Here is a 22186-nt window from a genome sequence, read left to right as displayed (position 1 = left end):
ACCCCTTCCCCACCTCTGCCCCCACTCCATCTCAACTCTGGGCCTGTCCCCTCCTGTGCACCACAGGAGGTGGTGCCTTGTTGATGCCAGGCTACGTAACTGCCCACATCCGCCAGTGGGAAGGTGGCCTGGCCGGGGACTGGTCACAGGGGATTCCCCTCTGCACCCAGGGCTATGGGGCTCGCACACTGAGAAAGGAAGAGTCCCTCTTCCTTCTCTGCTTGCTTGAAGAGGTAGTCTAATAATTTCCATCAAAAGGAAGAAATAATCTCAAGGGTCTGTTTTTCTTTCTTTTAAAAAACATAACCCTCATTCCTCATTACTGTTGCCAGAGACTCAAGAAAGAGAGAGGGAGAGAGGGGGGCAGCCCTCAGCGCTGACCCAGCCCTGGGGCCCTTGCCTGGTCCACACTCTGGGATTGGGGCGTCCACCCTCCAATCAGCTTTCCCTCATCCTTACATTCAGAAGTTCCTGTAAAAAATAGACCTGGAACAAGGGAATCCATGACTTAAAAAACAAACAAACAAACCCCCCCGCCAAAACCAAAAAAACTTACAGGAATTCAGAAGTACTTAAACCCTCCACACACTACTCTAAAAATTCATTCCATTTTTATTTTTAAATCAATATTTAAGGAAGATAACTAATATCTGTGGAGCACCAAGGATTTGGCACATTAACATTACAGCTTTAGTAAGAGTCTACAAGGGCGCTTGATTAGGTCATCTTGCAGGTCCGGGAACACATGCCCAGGAGGACAGAGCCCAGAAATGACCTGAGAAAGATTGAAACTGACTGTCTCCAAAGCTCACACTCACTTCAGAACTCCACGCTGCCTACCACCAAACCTAACAGCCTCGCCCAGGGGAGACAATCCAGCACTCCTCGGTCAGCCCTCATCTCCTGAGAAAAGAGGATAGGAGAAAGCCAATTACGTTGGATGATGACCTCCTAGCACCAGACTGGAAGGTGGCAGGGCTCCTGCGGGCGTCGGCAGCCCGAAGAACGCCCCTGCAAAGTGGTAGAAAAGAAAATGTTCTATTTTTACTGTACTAGTTGTATGCTTTAAAAAAGGGTTTTGATATTCCAATTAACACTGAAAAACAAAACTTTGAAAGGATAGGATTTTTAGTAAAGTGGATTTCGTTTGGATTTATTGTAACTAGCGCAGTTTAGCAAAATTTTATTTCTGTGAGAATGATAAAATTGGAATCTACTGGTAGCAAATTTATGCACATGTATGCATTACAGCCTGTGATAATGCAAAACACCGCTAGGCAACTTGCAGAAATGTAAGCTCAGTGCCTAGTGGAGAATTGCACATTCAGCTTGCCGAATCGTATCACAGTGCGGGCCCCCTGTTAGCTCTGCCACAGGGCCAATGTTTCTAAGTGTGTCTGAACATCACTCGAAGTGTCCCCAGTTCCTCTTCCACCTCCGCTTTGTTCCTGCAGTAACGGGTTATGTTCATATGTTTTCTTTTCCACAATGCCACCACCCAAAGCCATCTGTTCTAATTTCTATGGCTTTATATCTTCTTCAGGTAGATGGTAGAGCCTGTCTTCTTTCTTTTTCTTGACAAACTTGTCTTGGCTGTTTTTGCACATTTAAGAATTTAAGAACCAGTTCTACTAAAAAATTTTCTAGGGATTTTTGATTAGTAAAACAATTATACAGTAATTTGGGGGAGAAATGATAGCTTCACTATTGAATCTTTCCATCAATAAATGTGGTACAACCCTCCACTATTCAAGTCTTTGTTTATTTCAAATTGCAGACAATGTGAAATGACAGAAAAATATAAAGAAAACAAACTTTTGGATAACTAGTGGAATTTTGAAAAGATGTTGGGAGTAACTTCTCTATTTGGGGGTTGCCAATTAGAGAAGTTAATTGCCAGTTTTAAACTTTCCTATAAGGATCTTGAGTATTTTTCTTTTCTTTTCTTTTCTTTTTTAAATAGGAAAGCATTATCATGTGTTTATTCTTTACTGGCACATACAATTTCATTATTTTAACTATTTTTAGAAACTATTAACTAATTAATCCCAGTACAAAGTTTTAATCAACACATCCCTGTTTCTTCCAAGCTCAGATTCATTTCAGTTAACAAACTTTAGAGTATTTGTTGTTTTAATGCAGCTAACACCTTTTTTTAAATGTTTATTTATTTATTTTCTTGTTAGTCATCCATTTTATACACATCAGTGTGTACATGTCAATCCCAATCTCCCAATTCATCCCACCACCCCCACGCCCCCGCCACTTTCCCCCCTTGGCGTCCATACATTTGTTCTCTACATTTGTGTCTCAGTTTCTGCTCTGCTCTGCTTTATTCCTATATTTTAATGATTTTGTTTGCTATTGCAAACTAGATATCTTATTTTTATTTTTACATTTAAAAACTTCTGTTTATTTCCAACTTTTAAATTTCTTTTTACTTTTTCTACTCATTTGGATGAAAATTTTGCTTTTCTGTATCTTTGAGTTAAACGATTGATTGATGTATTGTGACTGTTATTTTCTAATAATTGCACTTAAGATGTAAAATAGTATATAACATGGGCTAGTTTTAAATTCTATATCTAATAGTGAAACAAGAAATCCCATTTTAAAATAGTAAATTTATTTTAATAATATGGTTGGAAGTATTACTACAGTTATATTTAAAGATTTTGAAAACAAAGACAAAATGTGTACATGCAATTATCTGCAGCTGAATAGAAATTAAGATAGACGTTTCACAATGAACCAGGGTGGTATATACCAATTGTGCAATGACATCAGTTGTGAGAATCCCTTTTGTTTCTATGAAAGCACTAGTGTTGCATCACCTACATATTAAGTAATTACAACTTGATCTATTTTGGGGTTAAAACAAGATTGTCATTTCTCCTTTGATGGTACTTTCTTTGAATTATTGTTTCATAATCCATTAGGCTATTATGATTTGATTTGGTCAGAAATAAGAAACCAAATAGATTGTATTTCACTGAAATTTTAAGAAATACTGCCCAAATTGGAACCATTTTGCTATAATAGAAAATCAAAATGTTCATTTTTAAATGTAAAAAACTCTTCTCTTTATACTCATCTTGTTTTTGTTACAAGCACTTAACATAGTTATTAAACATTAAAAAATAAGCTATATTGAATTTATTAGTTTTTTACCCATTGTACACAATAATTGGTTACAATAGTAGAAAATAGGTTTTGAAATAACTGAAATTTATTCCTGTCTTAGACATGAGAACTGGGTAGATTTTTAGGTTCTGATCAAAATTCTCAAAACTTAAATTCAATATTTGGAAAGGCAAAAAATTTTGGAATTCCATGAATTAAAAATACATTTAAACATATTCAAAGTACAACAGAAAAACTTCTCATGAACCAATTCTCGAACAGTGGGAAGATATTACAGTTATATTTTTAAACTTTATTTACCTATCCAGCTATTTATTTATTTATAAAGTTGTGCTTTTGTTGTACTCATTACATACAACTTGAAGTGACATAATTATAAAGAGATTCAACTTCTGGTTAACTACTAGAATTTTGAAAGGATTTTTGGAGTAGCTTCCTTATTTGGGGGTATAAACTTGCCAATTTCTGATTCCACGCCTGGCCAAGAGGAGACGCCCTCTACAAGCCTGTCGTTAAGTGGTCTGTACAGGTACAAGATCAGCGTGGGCAGGAGTTCTCTTAGGCTGATCCTAGCCTCCTCCTTCCCCTGGCCTTTTCCCACTCTGTGTCTGACCTTTAATGAGTCTTTCCTGGCCCACAGGAGCTCCTGCCTGGTCCCCATTGAGCTGTCCTGCATAACAGTTTGTGCTCTGGGGCCCGTCTGCTTGGGTTTAAATGTCAGTGTCTCCACTTAACATTAGTGGGACACTGGGCAAGTCTTCTACCCTCTCCTGATGTCCTCATCTCTAAGGTGACTGCAATAATAGCACCCGCGCTGGACTGAGTTACTGGTCCCTACCCTCATGCTCCTATGGTAGTATTACACATCCACACTCCTGACGTGGCCTCCTGGTGGGCAGAGTGTCTGTCCCTGGCCCTTTACTTTGGGCTTGGCCATTGGACCTGTTTGTTAGTGTACACGAGGCAAGCAAAGGCCTGAAGCATGCTTGTGAGGTTGGATGTGCCCCCTTGCACCTCTGCATCACCATTAGAAGCACAAACCCTGAGTGTCCCAGAAGAATAAGAGACACTGGGGAACGCATGAACTTAACCTGTAGTGGGCACCCAGGCCCAGCTGAGCCCAGCTGCATCAGTCAGATGCTAGATGACCTACAGCTGTATGAGCAAGAAGCAAATACTTGTTTTTGTAAGCTACTGTATTTTGAGATGATCTGTGTCATTTTTGTGACATTAGCTGACTAATATAGTACCTGATGTATAGGGTGATTGTAAAGATAAAATTAGGTATTGTACGTAAGGGCTTCAGAGTTCATCACACAGAAGTGCTCGCGAGTGTTGGGTTTGGGTTCTGTTTCCAACCCTCTGTGTCACGCCCTGGCTCCCTAAATCAGTGCGCTGATGTTTTCAGTTTGGGACTCTCTTGTGAAAGGCGCCCAGATGCCTTGTAATGGTCACGAACCCTGGCCGATTCCTCAGATAGAGCCCCACAGTCAGAGATGGAGACTATATCGTAGAATCCTCTGTGGAAACAATCATTTCAGAGTTTCTGATAGTTAAAATGAGAACACTACTCATATCAGAAACACTTAGAAAGATTTTATACATAATTTTCCTTTCTACTGTCTTTTCCCTCACCAGCGTTCACCTGAACAGTCAGGATAATCTCCTCTTCCTGTGGATGGAGATCCCTTTTTCAACGAAGCCAGGATCCCAAGAAAAAAATGGTCTAAGACCAAGTAAGTAAAGTGAAACTTTAACGTCAGCTTTCCATTTCCTAAAAGGGCCAAAAATGAGCCAGAGTTTATTCTTCAACAAGGCTAATAATTCACCTAAGTCGTCTTTCACTTGACAAATGGTCACTGTGAGGTAGTATTCTAGCTCTGTGACTTGAGCAGGTCTGAAGGTGCAGGCATGGGCCACACACATTCACAGAGCTGAGGTAGGCGACCGCACATATCAAGATGGGCAAAGCGATTAAAAATGGCACCTGGGCCATAGTAAGGGCAAGTAAATGACAGATGTTAATTAAATTTGGCATAGGCTAAGTGGAGATGCCGTGTGGGGAGGGGGGTCATTCCTTCAAAAGTAGCCAGCAGGGAAGGTGAGAGCAGGGGCAGCCACGGGAGTTGGGGAACAAGCCATAACTAGAGCCTTTGTATATTTTATCAAATGAAAAGCGTTTCATGAATAATTATGAATAAACACAAATCCTGGGGTGTCTGTTTCTATTTTATCTACTTGGATCGCATTGAAGATGCCCTTTTTGCCAGTTGGTCAAATTATTTTGTTTCAACAACAAGAAGAGCCTATCAATTCGGTAGCATTGTAATAGTCACAACTTTTCAAGATCCCTAATTCATAACGTGAGCTTGGATTCAAGCTGTACTCAAACTTTAGTGTAACTGTGACTACGTCAAATAATGATTGAGAAGAGTTAAAATTTACTGAACGAATTGCATTTGTGATTTTTAAAATCTTACTCCAATTTGGTATGTTATTTCATGTTATATTTATGCTAATACTAGTTAATATTTTACTTAGCTCTTTAATAACTTTTAATAGAAAAATATTTTGAATGAAAAGGATGCTGATATATGTCTCACAGTAAATCACTAATTAGATGATCTCCCCTTGTTACCAATGATCTATTTCTGGACCCAGTTCCCATATCTCAGAGTTCATATTACTTATGTATAGGATGTCCATATAATTCATTGTCAAAATGGGCTGCTTTTAAGAGTGAAATGGGGGTACTACTAGGAATAACATCAGGACAAAACCAGGAGTGAGCTGGGCCTGGGCCAGAAGGATAATGGCTACCCCACCTACGGCCACATTTGACAGAGTTGGCCACTCTCTCCTCCTTGATGCATTTCCTCCCTTTTGCATTTTCTTCACTTAGGTCCCAAACACCACACTCTCTTGGATTTCTTCCGATTTCACAAGCCTCTCATTCTTGACGTCCTTGGATGGTTCTTCATCTTCTCCCCAACCTTTTAATGTTGATACATCCTGGGGTTCAGTCCTTGGAACCCTTTTCTTTTTTTGGTGATCTTATCCAATCTCACGCCATTAACTATAATCTGTATGTCGATGTGATGGCTTTAAAAACATAACCAGTAAATAAATCCTTTCGTATACCTTTCCTCAGGAGGTGAAGCTTAATTTCACTCCCTTTGAGTGTGACGTGAACTTCCTGACTGGCTTCTACTGAATAGATTATGGTAGAAGTAATCAAATGTCATCTCTGAGATTAGATCACGAAAAGCCTGTGGCTTCCATTTGGGGTAATCCCTCACTCCCCTGGATCACTCATCCGGAGGTGAGACAGATGTCAGGTTCTGAGGCACCCTTCTTTCTGCCCCTGCTTCCTCCCTGACCCTAGGCTATTTTCAGCAAAGCAGCAGGTGTGATCCTTTTAAACCTTTAGTGAGATCATATTACTGCTCTGCTACAATCCCTTCAATGGCTCCCATCTCACTCAGCAAAGGAGGAAAAGCCAGGTCCTCCCTCCTGTGAGCCCACAGGCCCTGCCTGATCTGGCACCTGTTACCTGCCGGCAGCATCTCCCAACCTCCCACCCTCACTCTTTCTGTTCCTGCCCCACTGGCCGCCTTGCTGTCCTTCAACATGCCAGGCACACGCCAGCCTCCAGGCCTTTGCTCTTGCTGTTTTCTATGCCAGGAATTCTCTCCCTCCTGATATCCACTCGGCTAACTCTTTCATTTCCTTCAGGTTTGCTCAAAACTCTCTTTTGCGATGAGGACTGTATTGACCATTCTATTCACTATTGCCACTGACCCCTCCTTCGCTAGGAATTGCCAACTCCTTTTACCCAATTCCATATTTCCCCCATGGCACATACCACTTTCCAACATACTAGATCATTTATTATGTTTCTCATCTGTTTTCTAACTCCCCTTTCCAGAATATAAGCTCCATAAGAGCAGGACTTTTTGCGTTCTATCCCAAGTGCCTAGAATAGTGCCTAATATACAGAGATGCTCAGCAAAAAATGTGTTGATTAAACTAACGGTTACATGACTAGCACCATCGTCTGGTGGCAGATACATCGAGGCCAAGAACCCAAGACATGATCATGTTCGTGGCTATTACACACCAGACCAAATGGCAAATATCAGTTTACACACCTCCATTAGTCTGCTTACTTGCTGAACTTGGGCCTTTGCGGTTTCTTTCAGAGCAACAGAGCAGTGAAGAGTGCAGGCTCTGAAACCCAAGTGCCTGGGTCCTGGGCCCGGCTCCACCACCCGCGGGCTTGGTGACCTTGGGAAACAGCTTCCGTTCCTGGTTGCCTATCTATCGAATAGAAAAGTAACCTTTGAACGTTGAAGCATCCTAGGGCTCAGTCCTCAGTTCCCTTCTCTTTTTTCTTGACGCTCACTATTTTAGTGATCTTATCGAGTCTCATAGCTTTAAACCTAATACGTATGTCGATATGATGGGCTCAAAAATATGTTCATGAATCGTTTGGCATATCTTCCCCCAAAAGGTGAAGTTTAATTTTTCCCCTATTGAGTGCAGGCTGGACTTGTTGCCTTGCTTCTAAGAACAGCCTATGGCACAAGTGATAGGATGTCATTTCCCACCTGATAGGAATTTTTTGAGAACGAAGTGAGTTACTAGAAGTGAAGGATTTAGCACAGTGGCTGGCAAAAGTAGCACGTATTGTTATGTTTGCTATATTCAGCAGGTTTGCTCCTAAAACTTCTCTTTCCAAATGGGCTGCTTTGGATAAGTCTTGATGAAGAAATGTTCCCAAGGTGTGGGTAATAAATAGGTTTCTGTTACTTTAGTCAGTAGGAATAGGCAATCTAAATTCTTCCAAATCCTGTTGTCTGATAGTATGGCCTTTGTAAGACGAGTGCCAGGACAGGCTATGTCAACTTGTGAATGAGAGCACATAGTGAAATCTACACTGAATTCACATTTCAGCGCAAAACGATTAAAGCTATTTATTGAAATTCACAGAAAATGTGAGAAATGCACTTACATAACTTTTATTAAAAAAAAATAATGTTGAGGCTGTGTCTATTTTATTCTAAAATGTGATATTTGGAAAAGAAATAAGACCTTTTGCGGAGCAAAATAAATGTTGTTAAATATTGGTAAATGTTGCTAAATATGTCAAGTAAAGGCCTTAAGCTTGTAAGTTCCTTAAATACATTAATACATTGACGTTAATGTTAAAATACATTAACTCCATAAGAGGGGGGCAGCCTGAGCCAGCCTCATGAACGTGTGACCTGTGCTGTCACACACGTCCCCATGCTCAGAAGGCCCCTGCGCTAGGTTTCATTTTCTGCTCTTTGTACAAGGCACCCCATGTTTTCATGTCACCCAGGGCTCTGCAGCCAGTGCTGGGGGTGGTCATTATCAACCGTGAACTGTTACTGCCTCAAGGGTAAAAGGATATTTCAAAACCATCCGGGCATGTTTTGAAATACACTTAACTTCTTTGTGTCTCACGCTATTTATAGTAAAATGCAACCGAAAACATTTCCCTTTGGCTATGGAGGCAAAGGTTGTGTTCTTGTCAATAGGCTGCTGAGACTATCATAGATTTTCACTCACTGGTGCTAATCACACAAATAACCAGGCGGCTCATGGTTCTACAAGGCTTTACAAATTAGATATCAAATCCTGTAAAAATACAGCAGAATTTCTTTAAAATAGTTCATTATGCATAGTTGAATACGATACCAAGTACATCCTAAAGACATAGAATATCCTACTCTAAACTAGATAAATTGAATATACTTCCACACACATAGGAGTTTCACTCTTTGAATTAAAACACACACACACACACACACACACACACACACACACACACACACACACACACACACAGAAACTAAACTCAAGAGTTAGTCATCATTCCTTCCCTTTTGTCCATCACAGTGGATGGATTTTACCCTTTCTTACCACGTTATAAAGAGCCTGAGAGCTTGGACTCAAACACCACCAGACCCAGCAGAATGCCTCGGGCAGAGCAGACCCTCGGCAATGCCAGTAGCGATTAGCTAATGAATTATTAACAATTAACTTTCTGGCTAGTGAGGGCCACTGAGATTTCTTCTCTTTTCTTCTCTCTTTGGGCCAAAGGTGGGGCCTCAGAATCCTTCCTGGAAAGCACTTCAGAAAGTGACTCCTCTTCATAGCAAATGCTTAACATGTGTGCCAGGCCGGCCATCCTAAGCTCCGTACACATCTCCACTCTTGTCATCCTCACCCCAAGCCACTCTATGAGGTAGGTACTATTCTTATCCCCATTTTATAGATGAGGAAACTGAGGCATATAGAGCAGTGCAGTTCGAGTGTAGGCTTTGATTGAGCACTGAGCCGTGTCCCTAAGCCTGGGTTAGAGCTGGCCACAGGAAGAGGGGTACAGCCTCCCAGGTGGCAGGAGTAGTGTGGACAGAAGCACAGGGTCCATTAGAGGGGATGAAGGTGGGTCAGAGGGCTGGGCCATGGGAGTGTGTGGACGTGTAACACACCTACTTAGAGAGTGCTGTCACCCTGACTCTCCTTTGGGAAGAGGAAGAGGGTTCCTGTATTATCCTTTCTAAGCAGTATGTGAAGGCTCAGTTCTGGGCCCTGCTGGAGCCCTGCAGCCGGGGAGGCCACGTGGCTGGGTCTGGCGAGGTCTCTGGGATGCCACCACCTGGCGCCTGCAGCCGACCCACAGTGCCCCCTTGGTGTGCGGCGGAGCCCTTGTGGCTGACCGTCCCTTTCAACAGATGACCCAACACCCTGCGTTCATCTTCGGGTTTCATTCCAGACTGCGGGCGAGCACGAGCCTTTTGAGGAAGGATTCAGGGTGTTTGGCTGAATGAAAGCGCGGGATGATTCAGCACCGCCTGCAGAGCGCTCTGTGCAGACCAGGCAGGAAGGGGCCAGTTCACTTTCTCGGGATGTGCTGAGCAGGATTTCCCCAGCTGCTGTTTGTGACTCGGGGGATTTCTCAGGGCTCTGAAAACAACACATCCCTGGCGGGGAGGAATCTGGGGGGAGGATGCCAGATGTGTTTTGAATTCTTTGAAATCTCTAAGCCTCTAAAAGAATTAATCACGGTGGGTAGGTGTGAGAAGCTTTTTAAAATGGGGCATGTTTTCCCCCAAAGCTTAAAATAGAACTTTTCAAGGGAAATTAAATGAAAGTATAAAAAAATTTGTCAATGCTTTTCTTCCTATAAAACAGAAGTACAATGCCCTCACGCCCCACCCCCCATTCCTCTTCCACGCAAAAGAGGGCCCTTCCCACCACTGCTGTGGCGACTACCCCGTGTCTTTCCTCAAATCTTTTCTATGGCTCTGGCCTGCACTTTGCATGAAGACCCTGCTGCTGACCATGGACTTCAGAACTTTCCCCCAGGGGCCCACCATTGTCCTGATGTATCAATCCCACAAGTCTCCAATGTCCGTGTTTACCGTCTCCACCCCAGCTTTTCTTTGCCAGTATGGCATTTGTGGAAGGCTGTCACACATTCCCCAGGCCTGTTTCTTTCTGAAAAATACATGGAATCCTATGTGATGTGTGCGGGCCTCTGGGGAGTGTGACTCAAGTCAGAGAGCTTTCCTCCGGGATCAGAGTGCTGCACCTGGAGAAACAGGGTGCAAGTGTAAGGCTTGCTTCTGCCACTTCCTCTTGGTGGACTTGGGGCAAGCACTCAGCCTCTCTGAGCTTTACCTTCCTCGTCTGTGAAATGGGTTGTGAGGATTAAGCAAGCTGACGTGTGTGATGTGCCTGGCAGGCGCTCAGTTCCAAAAGGGCACGGAGTGGGTTGCGTGTTCCTCGGGCACCCAGGCCTGGGGACACGCTCTAGTCTAATAATGTTCTCTGAATTTTGTTGTGGCAATAAGGGACTCAGAAGCCGGCAGGCGCAGCTCATCTCCAGAAGACAAACCGTGACCAGCTCCCGAGGTGACTTTCTCCCATGTAGTCACTGCCCCGGGATTCTAACTGGAGCTCAGGTTCGTTCGTGGTCGGGGGTGGGTGTGGGGATCACACCCCTGGTGCCCTGTGTCCTGTCCTCAGGGCCACTGTGTCCCTCATTCAGAATCAGACATCCTTTTGCAGCCAAAGCCAACTGGTGGCCTGGCCAGGCGGCTCCTGTCTCTGTTCCTTGTTTGAGCTGCTACCTTGGAAACTGCATGAGGCCAGGGGCCGCCCTCCTCAGGAGAAGCTGCTTTTCATTCCCTTTAACTTTCGTGTTCCCTCTGGGAGGAGGAGAGGAACCACCCAAACCAAGGGAGAGGAGTGTGGCGCAGGGTGCTGCCCACGGGGTGGCTTACCCTCACTGGCCCACGTCACCTTCCTCACTCCGCTGGGGGGATTCTTCACCCACTGCCAGCTGCTTGGGCGCCCACCTGCCCCTTCCTAGAGGAGATAAAGGGAGTTACTTTGCTGGCGGGTGACCCTAGGTCCCATTTCTCATTTGGGGGTAGCTAATATATCAGATACTGTAAGGGGGAAAGGGAGGAGGGAGAGGGCTCCGTGTGGGGAGTCGGGTAGAGGCTGCCTGGTCTTCCTCCTTCCCTCTCTGCCCACAGCAGTTCAAGGCAGAGGAGTATACATGCACGTGTCCGTTCTGGGGAGTGGGAAAGAAATCAAGAGACATTACTAGTACGTAGCTGTTCTACAAGCCAGAAAATTACTATTGCACTTCTTTTGACATAGCCTCCCCTGATCTAAGGCAAATGTTGAAGAAGTCTAACTGCATATTTTCCAAAGAGAAAAGTGATTATCATGGTCATTAACATTAACTCAATTACTGAGTTTCTAAATTTCTGATTTCAAATTTGTTGCTGTAAACACATTACACACTTTTTAGCAACCCCAAAGGTCAAGTTCACGTAAGACTTCTTTTTAAATGATGGATCTCCTATACTCTTATTGTCCAGTTTTCTACCTGCTACATGTGTGATGTTGCCCGAAGCATGCAGCCTCTCGGGCCTCACTTGTCAAATGAAGGGGAGCTTTCCTTGCAGTGCTGTCAGGCAGTGGGGACTTGGAAAAGAAAATGCCTTTCAACAGAGAGGAAGACAGTGACAGTCTTGAGACTCACCTCTGCTTGGCGATGACCAGCCGGCCCCTGAAGAGGAGGAGGTGCCTCTCCTTGGTCTTGGGGCCCTGGGTCAGCACCACGGGGCTGTGGAGGATAGGCTCACCCTGCTGGTTGGGCAGCTCCAGCTGCAGATCCAGCTGTTGGAGGGATGCTGCCGATGCCAGGCTTTTCCTGGGCGGGGTGGGGGAAGAGTAGGAATCAGTCTCTAGGGATGAGTGATCGATAGGCAGACAGTATGTGAGGAGTCACAGCTCAAAACAGCAAGTCACCGCGAGTTTGGCTTAACCGGGGTGGAAATTAGGAGGGAAAACAGCGAAGAGGCTAACCGCAGGTTGTTTTTTTAAACCCGAATTTACAATAAAACACAATAAACCAAGAAATGCTGGTCCTGCATCAGTGAAAAGCTAATAAACGCTTATAATGTAACTGTTAAGAATTTCTGTGAGCTTTTTAAGCTAAGGCAGAGATTCCCATACATTTTCGTGTCACCGTACACGCAATAAACCCCACCAGGAGGTGAACAGAGGCTGCAAGGGCTGGCTGGCCCCCCAGGTGCAGCCACGCCTGGAGCCGAGGGGAGCCGTGCAGTGGCGTCGCTGTCACTCATTTGTGGCACGCGGGTGGGAAGCTCTGACTTACTCACTTAATTAGGAAAAGTATTCCCTAAAGTTTGAAAGGTTTAGCCTGCAGTGAAATCTAAATGAACGACTCCAATGGTTTTCCCGCACACAGTGATTTAGCAGCGGTGCCGAGTAAACACCAGCTGCGAGGCGGCGCAGACTGTCGAAATTCAGGAGCATCTTCTCCTCGTGATTTTTACAAAGCTGGGGCCACTCAGTCTCCGTTGCTTGTTCCCAGCTTGTTCACTTCCGGGTCATTCACCCAGTTTCTGGCAGAGATGGACGACCTCAGCGTGCGTGTGTGCGTGCCTACGTGCGTGTGTGTGTGCCTACGTGCGTGCGTGCGCGCATGCGCGGAAGGAAGGAAGGCGAGGTGGGCCACCCTTCTCTGTGGCTCTGAAATGAGCCTGGAAAGATGGCTGCCTGCTTGGCCTGTTTCCCGGTTGCTTTAACTTTTGCTCCCACTCCTTCCATCCTAAAGGCGGCTCTACTAAGTCTTGGAGGCAGATCTTTTATACAGGGAACCTTCTCTTTAATTCAGATGTGGTGTTTGAAAAAAGCTGTGTTGGGACTTAAGGGCACCTTTCTGTTATTTAAAGCAAACAATAAAATTTTCAGTTCTCAGTATTTTCCAGAAATCAGTGATGTGGCACGAATCTTTGACTGAACTCCCTGATGAAAAGTTCCCGCTCATTAGTACCACTCTGCCTCCTGACCTTTCCACCCACCACACACCTCCCACTGCCTTCGCTTAGTTAAGTCTCAGCGCGAGCTGGTGTCCAGAAATGATACGGCCCCAAGTAAAGCCCGGGGGTTGTGAGGCAGAGCATTTCCAGCTCTTGCTGATGGCTAATTAACTATTTAGGGAACCAGGGTAGAGAAATACGGACTCAAACCATAGGAACCAGAACTCCCTACACTTTATTAACAGGTACACACCACTATATATAAAATAAACAGCAAGGATTTACTGTATAGCACAGGGAACTATATTCGATACCTTGTAATAACCTGTAATGGAAAAGAATCCGAACCTGTACACCTGAAACTAACAGTGTTGTAAATCAACTATGGTTAAATTAAAAAAAAAAAAACAAAAAACCCCACATTGTTTAAAAATAAATAAATAAATGTCTTTTGGTTTTCTTTGAGTTTATTTAGAAATGCCTCATTATTTATATATATCTGAGGGATAAAAACTCACTAGTAGAAAGCACAGCTTTGTCTGGTTACACCCATCAGAGCCTGCTTCACTACCTGGCCCAGAGGTTGCACCCTCAAATGCCTGAGGCGCCAGGCAGGAAAGGTGAATGGTTGAGGTGAGTGATAGCAGTGGGACTGTGGAAAATGGCAGAAGTCATGCTGTGTCTAAAGGGGCGGCCCATAGGCACCATGCAGGGACGCGGGCCCAGTGTTACTGCCAATTTTTTAAAAAGACAGAAAGACAAAATTTTATTCAATGTCAACTAACTCTAAGCATTTATTTAAACACAGTAGGACAATGCTCTGACCTCTGTCCTGATTCGCCTTAATCACCTGCAGATTTAGAGCACATGGAAACATTCAGATGACACAGAGCCTCTGATGATTTGAGCAAAATATTTGAATATTTTAAATATGATGTTACAAACCATATTGCGAGGAACAGATCTAAATCCATCAGATAATTATTCATTTGAGCTTTAAAAACTGTGGACACATAGATAATCTGTGACCAGCAAAAGGAAGTAGGTAAGGTTTCTTTTTTGAGAATGCTGCTCTGCCAAGTGCTTTTCCAACTTTGACCTTGGTCTAGACACTGTTTTCTTTCACCTCTCCTTTCATTGCTCTTCCCCTTAACCGCCCCCTCCCTCTTTTTTTTTTTGCATTTCTTTGAGATCCTGGAGGACTGTACACTCACCCAGGCTTTAGTTTTCCTACACACAGAGACCTAGTCTGAGCAACGTCATGAAAAAAAAAAAAAAAAAGCACCTCGTGTTAACCATATTTCACAACAAAGGGCCCTCAGGGTTCTCACCCCAGGGGAAATTTTTTAAATGCACCGAAATAGGAAACCAGTGATGTAGCAAATACATGGTGAATGGAAAGTTGCCCTTTGCCTTTCCATGTGGTGATGAGTTTCCAGCCTAGAGTGGGGCTGAATGGCGGCTTCTCACAGTGAAAGTGCTGGCTGCCCGCTCTTTTTGAGACCTGATCTGCTGCCCTCGAGCCTGACCTGACCTGAGAACTGATCTAGTATATTGAGGGCCCCCGCTGCATTCAGAGTCAGCTCCTGGCCTGAGCGAGCTCGGGAGCCTGCCTGAAGTGGGGGAGAAAGAGCAGTCAGTTTCTAATGGAAGCGGGGTGAGCATGCTCAAAGGGGCCACTCACTGGAAGGTGAGGGTACCAGTTTACCCTAGTCCTACCCTCTGATCTGAAGTCCCTTCATTTGTCTCTGGTTTGACATAAGGAGCGGACAGTCATGAAGCATTTGGGGGTTCTCTGAGTGACTGGTGACTCTGCAAAAGGAAGAAAGTGCTGTTCAACTAGTTTCAGCAGTAGGAAGCCTGAGCTTGAGACCATGCTTTCCAGAGGGCTGGGGTTTAGAGGCAGCATAGATGTGGGTCCTCTATTTCACACGACCCCTGGGGTTTCCTGCATTAGGAGCCGCTCTGAGTGAAGTCATGGGCGCACCTCTCTCTCTCCAGCCACCGTTTCAATGCGGTTTCTCCTGAAGTCTGGGTGTAAGCCTTGTCCCCCGACACTAGGGTTCCTGGCAGCTCATCTCTGCTCCTTCCCTTTTTCTTACCATTTATTTTCAAAGTTGACTCCTACCTGCGGCACGAGTCAGCCTTTCTTCCTACGGGGCTAGCATTTATTCAGTGCCTGCTATGTGCTAGGTTCACCTCTTTACTCTCATTCTTTTTCAATCCTCACAACATTCCTATATAATTAGACTCATTTTACAGATGAGGAGACTGAGACTCAGTGGTGTAACCTGCAGATCGCATAGTTACCAGGTGCCAGGGCTGTGAGCTGGAGTCGGGACTTTTCCTTCTCCACGTGTCCAATTCCACCTCTGAAGTATTTCTCATTCACCCCTTTTCCCTTTCATCTTAGCTGCCATTGCTGAAGTTCCAAGCTCTGGTGGCACGTTGCCTGCATGACTCAATAGTTTCTCACAATTTCCTTGCCTCAGATCTTAATTCCCACAACTCTTGAACCTCTCCATCATCCACATAACTATCTGCGGATTTTTTTTTTTTTTTTTTAATATATAAGCTTGAACCACTCCCAGACTTAAAATCCCACAGAGATGCAACTGCCTTTGAGATTCTCAGGGCTCTTGTGGTTAGCCCTGACCCTTCTGCTGTTTGCTGAGATGTCCCCTCCACATTTCAACCCAGGGACCGCTTGTCGTCTGGATTGGGTGACGTCTGCAAGCCTCTGTCACCTAATTTCCTGCTCCTCTATCTTCTCTATTGTAATGCAGATTCATTTCTCCACCCCCAGCATAGCTCCTGGATGTGGAAAATGCACGATATGCAAATGAATGAATGAAGCAAAGATGAGTTGACCACATGTGAACTTTTACCTGTCTTACTTAGTTTGCTTTCCACTGAGGTCACCTGGCATTATCTTGTCCTTTACTGGCTTATCTCCTGTACCCAGTTTGTAGCCGGGGGCGGGAAAGTCGTGGAGTGATGGGAGAAGGCAGCAGGTGGTGGAACCACAGGGAAATCTGATTCTGTCCGGGGCTCTGCTCTTGAAGAGACACAGGTGGGTGAGGAAAGACAGCACTAAGCACTGTTACAGAGCAGCCTGGCCAAGCTCATCACACACAGTCTCTCCAGTCTCCCAGAGGCTCTCCGAGGCCAGCAAAATCTTTTATAATAAAAACAACCCTTTGCTTAGCACCTACATGTACCAGCCAGGGTTCTAGGAGAACCTGATCCAACAAAGTAGAAATTTCTTATCTCTCACCTGGAATTCTATCGAGGGTCCTTTTCTTTCCTTTTCCTTTCTAAAATTGCATAATAAATAAAAAGTAAGTGTATTATTTATGATACCCTATAACAAATGACAGTTTCTATTTATTCTCTCTACTGGCAGTCTGGCTTTTTTTTTTAATGTTGAAATATTGTTTGGTGGTAATAGTGAAATGCCCTTTTCCCCCCTGTGATGTTATCACCAGTTCTCCAATATTTTCTCTAAAACTAATACATGGCTTTCAGAAGGTTTAGAGTTAAGAGTACTCTTCACCTGCATTATCTCACTTGATTTTAATTCTCATCTACCTTGTGAATCGGACGGGAATCCTTGCGCCCTATTTACAGATGGGCAACCCAAGGCTCAGACGCGTGAGGAACAGAAGATAAATGTTGACGGAGAAGGAGGTAGAGCCAGGTCTCCAGACTCTCAATCTTATGTGAGCTTCGGCCTTTCCAGTTATGTTTATTTTGTTGACCTCTCCATAGACTATCATCTAGAGAGCCTCCCGCTTGCGTGAGGATGGTGGATGGAACGTTCTGCGGTACACGCTGTGAGCTAAGGGCTCCGTGCAGACACCCGCGGGGGGCAGCCTGGCGGCGGCCGCACACACGCACATAGGGCAGGAAGCAGGACGGCGCGCCCCATGTTAGCTGGTCCGGGGCGGGCCTGCGGCTGGGTGCTGATTGGCGTCACTCTCGGGCGGCGGTGGGCTCCGCGCCGCCGGGTCTCACCATCCCAGCGCTTCTCTTGGTGTGAGTGTAAAGAGACTGGGGTGGCCCGGCAGAGGCAGAGGCGCGGCTGCCAGCTCAGGTGTACCTGTGCTGTGTGTAGGTCGGCGTAGTCTCAGCTGGCTTTGAAGCACTTTGTATCCTACACGAGAATTTCCTAAACAGGAGTCCAAGGGTGGCTTCATGGGGGGAGGAGACATCATTTTTTTTTAAAAAAATTCATATTCTCAAAGGACTTCATGTCCCTTGATTGTTTAAGATTCACTATTCCATAGGAATTTCATAAGTATATAAATGATGCACTACATCCAAACTGGAGGGGTCCCGTGTTATCCCCAAGTGGTGGTGATCATATATTGTACTCATGAAGTCAGATGGCATCTCCCGCTGCCCTTCAGATGCGTGGTGGCGTTCAGGACGTGCCATTCTGTACTTGCAGCGGCCCCACCCAGCCTGGCCAACCCTGGCTCATCTATCAGAATCCAGTTCATTTCCCCTCCACCCTCAGGCAGCTCTGACGCCCTGGGGCACACCTGGGCGCTTCCTCTGAGCCTCCCAGCACCTTGCTGTGGCTCTAACGCCTATCTGGTTGTCCTGTGGCTCCTTGTTCACCTGTCCCTACGCTGGGGACAACTGGAGAGCAGGGCCTTTGTTGTATCCATCTTTGCATCCCCACCATCCAGCTCTGTGTCAGGTACACAGAAGGTGCTCAGTAAATCTGTGTTTGATTGACAGCCTGGAAGTTAGGTTAGGCTATTAAGAGCAGACGTGAGACCAACTCCGAGTTAAATCAGGTCAAAAGATGTGGTTAGCCTGATTCACTCAGGACTCGTGAAATGTCATATGAAAATTGTCACTTGCATTTGAATGGTGTGGTCATCCTGACAAGTAGGGTGGAAATTTCAGCCACTTACTGAGCACCTCCTGTATGCCAGGCACTCTACCGCATTCCCTTCTGAGAGGATATGTAACTTCTGTTTGATCGGGCCAAGCTCATGTCAAGTTTGAGGTCTGGAGCTGGTCCCACAGCCAGAGCATCCCGTGTGCTCGTGCTCAGATGCTCTCACAGGCACCTGCATCTGCTACAACTAAACTTCTGGTCGCAAGGATCAATTGGCAAGATAGCCAGTTTTCCTGCATATGTCACTGGAAGGAGAACAATTTGATTGAACGAATCAGATCATTTGTTGATCACAGACAGCAGCACTTGAAAGCATTGGGTAAACCGGGCACTAATGCGGAAGCAAAGGTATGAAATCCGTCTGCGTTAGCGGAAGTCAGACACACTCTACTCTCATATCGTTAACAATGCAGCGGTTTTACTCAAGACCGACCACCATTTGACTCTTCTCTAAACCGGATTTTCAGTCCTGATTTTTCTCATCCTTCCCTGCTGTGGATATTAGCTTATGACAGATAGAGTCCTTATATTCTTTGAAACCTTTATGTTAAGTTTTAACCACTAAAGACGATGGTCAAAATCATGGCACGTGGATTCAGGTATTTGGCTCCCGGCTAGCAAATTTCACCCATCTCCAACTACACCCTCAAAGGGGTGACCTCACCCCTTTGCTGACCTCATCTATCCTGTCCTGTACGGGCATCTTTTTCCACGTGGAAGGATGAGGAGTGGGTTTCCCAGGCAACAAATGCTGTGTGGGATGCCGTGTCCCCCGGGCACACTTGCTCTCCTGCACGCCAAGTGCGTTACCTACGTTTTCAGTCAACTTTCCCTCATGTTTGGAGAGCTTGAGAAAGTCGTCTTCATCTGCCTGATGAAGAAAATGAGCTCCCATAACTTTCCCAGAGAATCTGCCATCACCCGTCCTGTCTCCTCCTGCACCCGCGAATCTGCCATCACCCGTCCTGTCTCCTCCTGCACCCGCACGTTGTGGCTGAGGGTTGCTGACCCAGCTTAATGACCCTCAAGCAAGCCCCCCAGATGTCCTGCTCTGCTCCCAGCCCCTTCTCTGCACCCTCCTCTCCCCTCCTCGGATCCCGATCACGCCGTACCCGGCTCTAGTGCCAGGGCCACTTTCTGGGTACCGGCACCTCCTCCGGGTGATGCTGAGTCAGTGGAGATGGGGGCTGTGTCTGCAATGTCCCATCAGGCCTTCTCTGACCTCCCATCTCCCCCCATCCTTTCACACAAGTCATGATATCAAACCTATGACTCAAAGACACCCATCAGGATGACAGCTGTATGACCTTCATTCTCAAATGACAGGAGATAGTGAGGGAAAATCCTGTCTGCCATCAAGTGCTGTGGCTTCCTTTGAAATGCTCCCAGCAGGTGTGTAAAAGCAGAAACTACCTGTCTGCAAGAGCTGAGCTTTCACAATTAGGAAGGCTGCCTGCCGGCTCCGAGGGAGGGAGCATTCTACGGGGAAGCCGTGGGCTGTCACGCAGCAGCCCGGCCTCCAGCACGAGTTGGGGACGCTCTCCATGCGTCTGAGTGGACATGAGTTCTGTGTGTCCCCGGCGTCCTGGAATGGGGGCTTTGTGCCCAAGTGTGGGGTCTGGGGGTAAGGGAGGGACCACCGCGTAATCAGAGGGGTGGCCTCCTTCCGCAGAGCGCACTCTGGCTTCGCCACATACTGTCCACTGCCTGGAGCGGCCTCTGCTGGGTCATCCTCCCAGGGTCCTTGCCGTGCTGCTTTAGGTCCCTCTAACCCCGCTTTGTGCAGAGTTTTAGGTAAGTCTGGAGGCTTCGGCGTCACTCAGATCTGAACTGGCATCCCAGTCCTTGTCATCTTGGGACAAGTTTCCCAACCGCTCTCAGTCCTGCCGGGATAATAACCGGGTCCACGTCCCAAGGCGAGCTGGCGGGTAAATGACGCAGGGTGGCGATGGGGGGGCGGCGTCGTATGGGAAATGCCGGAGAACGGGCAGCTGCTCCACACCTTTGTTCTGCCCCTTACTTCCTGGGGTGAGTGAGAGCCCAGGGAGGGACACGGACACTCACCCAATTTGGACCAATTCAGCCAAGAAAAGATTAAATTTAAACATCAGTCTTAGACCTACTTTTCACTTCTGTGAACTGTTTCTTTCCTGCTCTTTGGTTCTTTTTGGAGCATAGCCACATGATGCCAAAATGCCCAGATGGACCAGCGAGCAGCCTGATGCCCGGCCCCGGGGGCGGCCGGTGCCCGGAAGTAAGCTGAGGCTTCCTCTGTCCGGTTCACCTTGGCAGCACGACCTGTCCTCCTGCAGGATGGAAGGTGCCCCAGAGACACAGACCCTTGAGCAATGGGCGATGAAATGAGAAGAGACCCATGTGGCACCTCCGCTCGGAGAGGCTCCCCGCCCGGCTCCACGGGTTCCCTGCAGGGGCGGGGGGGTGTCTTCACCTACCTGGTGGGTGGCCACACCTTGCTTAAAACCTTGCCCAGTCCGGCCGCTGGTGCTGAGGGGCAGTGCTGGGCCAGGCTCCTGAGCTGCGGAAACAAAGCAGAGCGGGGCTGTCTTGGTCTGTCCCTTTGCAGGGAAAGCATCATTCTCAGGAAGTACCAAGTCCCTTGGGCGTAGGGAAAGCATGGGGAGGCTCGCACGTCCACACCCGGATCGTCGGGTGGACCTGGCCTTAGCGCCGTCTCATGTGGCACAGCAGGGAAAGGGGGCTTCTCACCAGCACCCCTACGCACACACAGCAACCCCTCAGTGCAGCTGGGTCGGGTCCCTGAGTCCCTGCCTAGGCTCTGCCCGCGATGTGCTCTCCAGACCCCTCCTGCCCATTCGGTATAGTTGGGAGCCTTGATTTCTGGGCCCAATTTAGCGGCTCTAATGCTGAACTGAAGTTGTATTTGCAGCTCCTTTCGTGTGTGGCAATTCGACAATAAGTAGCACTTTGGCTTTATTTTTGCAAAATACTGATCGCCAGTGTTTTCCCAGCTGTGCCCGGCTGGGTGTGCTTTAATGAGCTTTGTTTTGCATTTTACTGAGAAAGGCCACAGACCTCTGGCGTATGTTCTGCTGTAATGGGCGGGGGGGTTGGGGGATCTATTCCGCTCCACCGTGCTTTGTTGACATTCCACACCCTCTATTTACTCCCACTTTGCCGGCAGTAAGGAACCCCTGGCAGGGAATGGGGCAGTTGCCGGTTCCCACACTGGAGGCAGCTACTGCAGGAGCAGAGGGGACTGAGCGTCTTCCAGGCACCCAGTGAGCCAGGCCTTCCCAGTCTGTGCTCCTCGTCATTTAGTGATCTGGTTCTTTCCAGGTGTATCATGAGATCTCACTGCAAGTAGAAATCCCTAAATATCGGACCCTCTGATAATCAAATGCAAAAACTCATTCCAAGGTCAAACAGAAATAAAGTTCATTGTCAACAATCATGTTGACCCTGCAGGATAAAGGGTGACGAGGAAGGGGTATGGTTTCTAGCCTCAGGTGAACTTACAGGGAAAATGAGGAGTCAGGATATATATGAACAAAAGGAGGCAGATGGCAACATCGAGGTGAATGGTGCCCCGGCAAGATGTGCTGGTGGACTGGGTCACCTTTCCCTACAGCACCAGGTGCCAGGTCCATGAAGAACCTGTGTGACTGAACTGGAAAAAGGACAGAGGAAGTGGCTTCTAACCAGTCTGGTATTGGGAGTGAAGAATGAACCTCTCTTCTCTAAGTCACCC

At 46.4% G+C, this 22186-nt stretch overlaps 1 protein-coding gene across 5 annotated transcripts in view; it reads right to left on the bottom strand.

The window, feature by feature from the left end:
• Nucleotides 1-21340, bottom strand: part of LOC309667299 (uncharacterized protein) — a gene marked incomplete at its 5' end in the record, with an annotated part of 29309 nt that extends 7969 nt beyond the window's left edge. Inside the window, 4 exons of one of the 5 annotated variants that reach the window (XM_082475690.1) lie at nucleotides 925-1011; nucleotides 11463-11547; nucleotides 12236-12406; nucleotides 20910-21340. In XM_082475690.1, coding sequence (XP_082331816.1) covers nucleotides 11508-11547; nucleotides 12236-12406; nucleotides 20910-21052 — 354 coding nt within the window. In that variant the 3' untranslated portion in view covers nucleotides 925-1011; nucleotides 11463-11507. Of the gene's footprint in view, nucleotides 1-924; nucleotides 1012-8987; nucleotides 11759-12235; nucleotides 12407-20909 lie in introns of those variants that run through there. The other 4 variants (XM_082475689.1, XM_082475692.1, XM_082475691.1 and 1 more) reach the window with 4 other exon arrangements.
• Between the last annotated feature and the right edge of the window lie 846 nt (nucleotides 21341-22186).

Source organism: Balaenoptera physalus, assembly GCF_965194825.1.
Source record: "Balaenoptera physalus genome assembly, chromosome: 9".
NCBI lineage: Eukaryota > Metazoa > Chordata > Mammalia > Artiodactyla > Balaenopteridae > Balaenoptera > Balaenoptera physalus.
The sequence above is the reverse complement of the archived record's forward strand: the minus strand, read 5'-3'. Positions and strand labels throughout refer to the sequence as shown.